Source organism: Macaca nemestrina, chromosome 4, assembly GCF_043159975.1.
Source record: "Macaca nemestrina isolate mMacNem1 chromosome 4, mMacNem.hap1, whole genome shotgun sequence".
NCBI classification, from domain to species: domain Eukaryota; kingdom Metazoa; phylum Chordata; class Mammalia; order Primates; family Cercopithecidae; genus Macaca; species Macaca nemestrina.
In genome coordinates, this window is record NC_092128.1 from 55,168,107 (window position 1) to 55,174,106 (window position 6,000).

General features: G+C 35.7%; 1 protein-coding gene across 4 annotated transcripts in view; it reads left to right on the plus strand.

The window, feature by feature from the left end:
* Positions 1 to 5,588, plus strand: part of LOC105475344 (origin recognition complex subunit 5) — an 84,379-nt gene extending 78,791 nt beyond the window's left edge. For all 4 annotated transcript variants that reach the window (XM_011730514.2, XM_011730515.2, XM_011730516.2 and 1 more), the window contains one exon: positions 5,037 to 5,588. In XM_011730514.2, coding sequence (XP_011728816.1) covers positions 5,037 to 5,082 — 46 coding nt within the window. In that variant the 3' untranslated portion in view covers positions 5,083 to 5,588. The remainder of the gene's footprint in view (positions 1 to 5,036) is intronic.
* The last annotated feature ends 412 nt before the right edge of the window (positions 5,589 to 6,000 follow it).

Below are 6,000 nucleotides of genomic sequence, written 5' to 3' on the forward strand. Positions count from 1 at the left end.
GGTCAAAAGTCAGTTATCACCAAGAAATCAAGCAGAATTCTCTGATTTACTGATAAAGCAGTCATTTATAGCTTTATCCAGAACACTTTCAGTAGTATGATGAAGTAGAAGTCATATTGTAGTACTTATGAGAAAGTAGATGTAGCAAAGAGAGAATGTTTTTCATTCATTTAACATTTGTTGTGTTGCCCATTATAAACAAAACACTGTGGTAGGCTTTGGGGAGATACAGCAACAAATATAACATAGCTATATCCTATTTTTATTAGCCTATATTCTATGATTTATTTATTTATTTATTTGCTATAAAGGAGAGAGGATTTTTTTTTTTTTTTTTTTTTTTTTTTTTTTTTTTTTTAGACAGAATCTCACTCTGTCACCCAGGCTGGAGTGCAGTGGCATGATCTCCGCTCACTGCAACCTCTGCCTCCAAGGTTCAAGTGATTCTCCTGCCTCAGCCTCCTGAGTAGCTGGGATTACAGTTGCGTGCCACAACGCCCGGAAAATTTTTGTATTTTTAGTAGAGATGGGGTTTTGCCATGTTGGCCAGGCTTGGCTCACACCCCTGACCTCAGGTGATCCACCGGCTTCAGCCTCCCAAAGTGCTAGGTTTACAGGCATCAGCCACTGTGTCTGGCCGAGAGAAAGGATTATAACTGCTAAAGGGGTTGTATGGTTGAGAGAGGGTTATTATTTATTTTTTAAAGATTTGAGCATATTTAAATGCTGACAGGAAAGAACAGATAGAGAAGGAGAGTTAATGATACAAAAGCAAGAAAGATTAATTTAAAGCACGCAATTACTGAAATGTTATATAAGCATGGGATTTAGAATTTAAGTTGCAAGAGCCGTGGATGAGAGAGCGGATCTTGCATTATAACAAGAGAAAAAGATGGATTCTGATGGAGCTGAATTTGGAGGTTTGGTGCAAAAAGTTGAGGGAGTTCTGATCTGATGACTTCTATATTCTCTGAGAAGGAGGAGACAAAATTGAGACTAAGGGCAGAAGTAGTAGCAGTTTAGAGAAATCTGAAACATTTGAAATAGCTGCCATGGGGAATGGAAGAAACTGTTGAAAGGAAAGCAGTTTGTTGGGAGTGTTGAGGTTCTTGACCTTGAATTTACAATGGCACCAATCTGTGAGACTTGTGGTGTTCTCCAACACCAATCCATATGCTAGAGACTGGGACAGCTAATAATTATAATTGAAATCACATCGTATTGGGGTTTTGCCAGGTAAGTTCAGTGGATTCCAGCAAGTAACCACGTGATCTGATGAATCATGGAGTCTAAGTTAGGAAGGCCAGGAAGGAAGTAAAGCCAGTCGGGGGCTAATAGTTCAGTGCCTAGCACATAGATACTCAGTTAATGTTTGTAGCTCAGGAAAAAATGAAGGCATTTGTGAACTGATTGTCCCAACATGTTCCAGATAGCAAAAAAGGAAGAAATTGGGGATCATAAGGTAGAATGTCTGAATTTATTTCTTTAGAAGTAGAGCATTTCTGAGTGTGATTATGAGAGTAGAAAAGGTTATTGGAGGTAAGAAATATATAGTGAAGTCACTAGGCTGACGCAGGACTTGGGTTGGAAAGGAAGACTGAACTGTATGCTAAATTACTCAATGGCTAAGGGATAGCGACAAAGAGGATGGGGATGGTAAGCAGAATCGTCCTAATCTCAGAGTAGCAGAGCTTTTTGCACAGGACACCAGCCCCACCTGACAGAACTGTCTGGGGGTACAGTAGAGCGTTAAACATTCATTGGAAGGAGCTGAAGAAAAGACTATGTCCTTTGCAGGGAGCCCACTTTCAGTTAAGCCTGGAAGGGGAAAATTAACCATTCCTTGAAGAGAGAGAGGATATAGAGACTACAGCGGAAAGGTTTAGACAGAGAAGCTGGAGGAAACTGATTCTAGAAAGGGAACATAGAATTTGGAGATAGAGTATGAGAGAAGGCAGATAACAGATGACTGAGAAGCTTACTAAATATTGTTCTTGGATTGTTCTTAATGTGAATGGTAGTTACACATTTTCAATTGTTTTTCTTCCACAGTCAGTGGGAAGGCACTATAAGATAAATTGAGGTTACAACTTAAAGTTTTATGGTTGCAAGTTGTCAGAAAAAAAATTTAAAAAAAAACTCAAACTCAAACTGCCCACAAAAGTAAAAGGAAACAAAATAGTATTCTAAAAGAAAATATTTTAATGAATCAACAAAATGAAATAGAGGGATAAAGGCAAAATTAAATCCTTAAATATATGCCATATAATTAACTTGTATTAACGTATTCTAAATTCTGATTTAAGAATTACTCCTAGGAAAATGCCACCACACTATTTGTGTTTACTGTATTTCTTTCCAGCTGGTTACTTTAGCAAATAATTCATTTATGTTCTGTGGAAGAATCTCCCATAGTATATTGAAAGTTATCCAAAGTTTAAAATTGTACTTACATGACTCTAATATGCATCTGTGGCCATGGAAAGCTAGGGAACATCCATGCAAATTACACAATTCTCTTGTAAGTTATACCTTTCTTTAAAGAGGATTGTTTGTCTTCAAGTACTTTAAAGCACAAAGTTATCTTTGGGATGTGTGGCATATTTTTTTATGTTGCCCCTGTGGTTATTCTAACAAATTTTGCCATGTCTTAAAATAATATATGTGAGATCAATTGGCAAGTTACGTATTTATATTGGGGGTGGAGGAATGGTAGAGATAGTGACACATCTTGGGAAGTAAATGTTTCTTAAAGGAATGATCTTATATTCAATTCCTGATTGATTTTTTTTTAATCTAAAACTCTTACTATATGATTCAGTTTGCATGAATACTTACCACCGACAAAGCACAGAAAGGGAATATAGTGAAAGTTTTATGAGCATTTAAGTTGCTTAGTGTTTTTAAGTCACTCCATTCATTCTGTTAAATCTGTTCTATTATTACTTTTATTGTACAAACTATGCTAATGCTATAGTAACACAAATAGATTTCTCAAAAAATAGAGAAGTCCTGCAAACATCACAATATTTTCATTTGTTTGTGCTCTCTTCTAGTACTAGTCCATTAGACAAACATTTCTATGCAGCCTTTACAACTTATTTGCAATTCTTTCTTCTCTCTTTCTCCCTTAATATTGCTGGTATATCTTCATATTGATCATTTTGTATGGCTGTATAATATTTCATCAAATAATGTATTGTAATTTATGGATTCTCCTAGTATTGGAATTTAAGTTGTTTTAATCTTACCTGCTTCAAAAATTTCATTTTCACCCAAGTCCAGGAAAAAAAAAAAAAAAAGGCAACACAACATTAAGTCCATTTTACTGTATCAGTTTAGGTTTATAACCTAAGACTCAAAGTCATTGTGGAGAAATGTGCCTGGAGAGATGTACAAACACCACTTGCCTTTTTTGTCCATGGTTAAAAGTAGTCTATTCATTTCCTTTCTATGGTCCTCTAAATAAGATCTTTTCAATCAGTATCATGATTTTTTTAAAATCATGTGTTGGCCAGGCACGGTGGCTCATGCTTGTAATCCCAGCACTTTGGGAGGCCAAGGCGGGCAGATCACCTGAGGTCAGGAGTTCAAGACCAGCCTGGCCAACATGGTGAAACTCCATCTCTACTAAAACTACAAAAATTAGCCAGGCAGGTTGGCACATGCCTGTAGTTCCAGCTACTTGGGAGGCTGAGGCAGGAGAATTGCTTGAACCAGGGAGGCGGAGGTTGCAGTGAGCCGAGATCACGCTGTTGCACTCCAACCTGGGCGACAGAGCAAGACTCCACCTCAGAAACAAACAAAAAAAATGTGTCAAAAGTCCTTTGGTGCCCATAAATTTGGGTGTTTCTAGAGTTGAATGAAAGAAAAACATATAAAGTAATGTTATGATTTAATAACCATACTTTTTGCATCTTTATGCATAAGATTTTTTTTAACTATTTTTAGTTCTACAGGATTGTTGGGCAGTATTTTTATACCATTTGGAAAGGCTTAGTATTCTTCAGAGAGACACTATTACAATGAAGTAAGGTATTCTTCAGTCCAACATTAGGTGCCACAATAGCCATAGCATCTCTTTTTAGCTATTTTTAAATGTGTTTTCATAAGCAGTATCTATAGTTCCCCATTCCACATTTTGAAAAATATGTCAGTCATTTGCTTAGAAACTTTTTAGAAAGTATATTGCAAAATGATAGACAAAAACATTAATTGATGACGGTTTAATAAATAAGAGCATGCAATTAGTGAATCTCTAAAAGGCTGTTCTCACATGGATGATTATTTTTGCAGAATTGAATACTTAAGGCTTTAATTTTATACTTATTGCTAGATCATTATATCCAATTATTTTGACCATTTATTCAAATAATAAACCTCCAAGTCTGAATATTTATAGTGAAGAATGAGTTTGGTGAAAGGAGAATAATTATATGTCTCTCTCTCTGCTATTTTATTCTGCCTGCCATCGGAGTACAAAAATATACATTCACATCGTCTGTTTGTTGTATCGTATTCTTGGATCATACAGATTTAGTTACAATACACACACAGGTCAGCCAGCGTTAAAAGACTGAAAAGAATGAAAACTACAAATGAGGACAGATGAGCTATGCATTATGTAATGATAAAACAGGTGTCTCGGAAGATAAACAACGTTCAGAAGCAAAGAAGATTTAAATACTTTTGAATCTCTAATTACTTTATTCTGGATATTAGACAAAAAGCAAATAGCTTTCAAATGAAGTCTAAACTTTCTGTAGTACAATTGAAGCACAGAATGTTGAATAGCTCTAGCTTCGTTTACTTTTTTTTTTAGAAAGGCAAACTTTGTGCATGGCAAAAAACTTTAAAAAATTGTGTTCGTAATAACATTTTAAAGAATTAAGGTCAGTCCTATCAGGGTGCATTTAATAGTACTATAGGATTTTTAGCATTAGTCATGAATTATTTTGCATGTGCTTTCCAGAATCATACAAAGCTGAGCAATCTAGGGGCGAGAATGCTAACATATTATCTGTTTTTGTTTTTAGGACGGTGAACTTTGACATAATAAAATACTTGTATGATTTCTTGTGAAAACAAGCTTCAGAGCCATATGGACACTGTGACAATGACTAAGCCAAGCTGTGTTCATCCAACTACTTAGCTGGCCAAGGAGAGGAGTTCTTTGGCTCTACTGGATTTGTCCAAACAGGTGCTGGCCCAGCATGGAATCTGATGAAAATATTCTGATTGGTCTGGGTGGATGTGAGCAGAAGACTATTTACCAGGGACCCTGGAGTATTTGGAAGCAACGTGTTAATTATAAACAGCAGGGTTTGAGCACAATCTGTTCTACTCTTAATGATGTTATCTTAACACTGAAATTGCCTGAAACCCATTTACTTAGGACTACATTTTGCTCTGTGAACTATCCCCTGCGCTTTGAACGTGCCAGCAGCCCTTGTTTATATGCCCATTCTTTTCACTTCCTCTCCACAGGAGCCTCTGCAGTCGCTTGCCAAAGCAGATTTTCCTAAGGCCACTGTTTTAAAAGGATCATAGTTGCAAAATATAATAAATACAAGCTTTTTAAAATCCAAGCTTGTATGTGCTTATCTTTTCACTTGCTTTTCTCAAAAGGCAAGGTACTTTGATCAGAAACAGACCAACTTTCCCCCTTTCAGCCTACTTGATAACTGTGGTATGCTCGTATAAGGTTTATCTGGTCACTTTCTTAAAATTAGCTACCCAACCCAGTTTTTTTGTTTGTTTGTTTTGTTTTTGTTTTTGTTTTTTTAAAATCAGTATCATGATTTTATTTTCTTTCTTTCTCTTTTTTAAAATCACTGACCTTTAAGAGTTCCACAATACATTTTTTTCCTGTTATATCACTTGTGAACTTTGGTTTTGATTTTCTTGTCCATATTTTTGAAGTTTTCTTTTACCATTTGAATACTTGAAAATTATTTTAAGCAGACTCAAAGTTCTTAATTATAAAGCCTAGTGTAAATT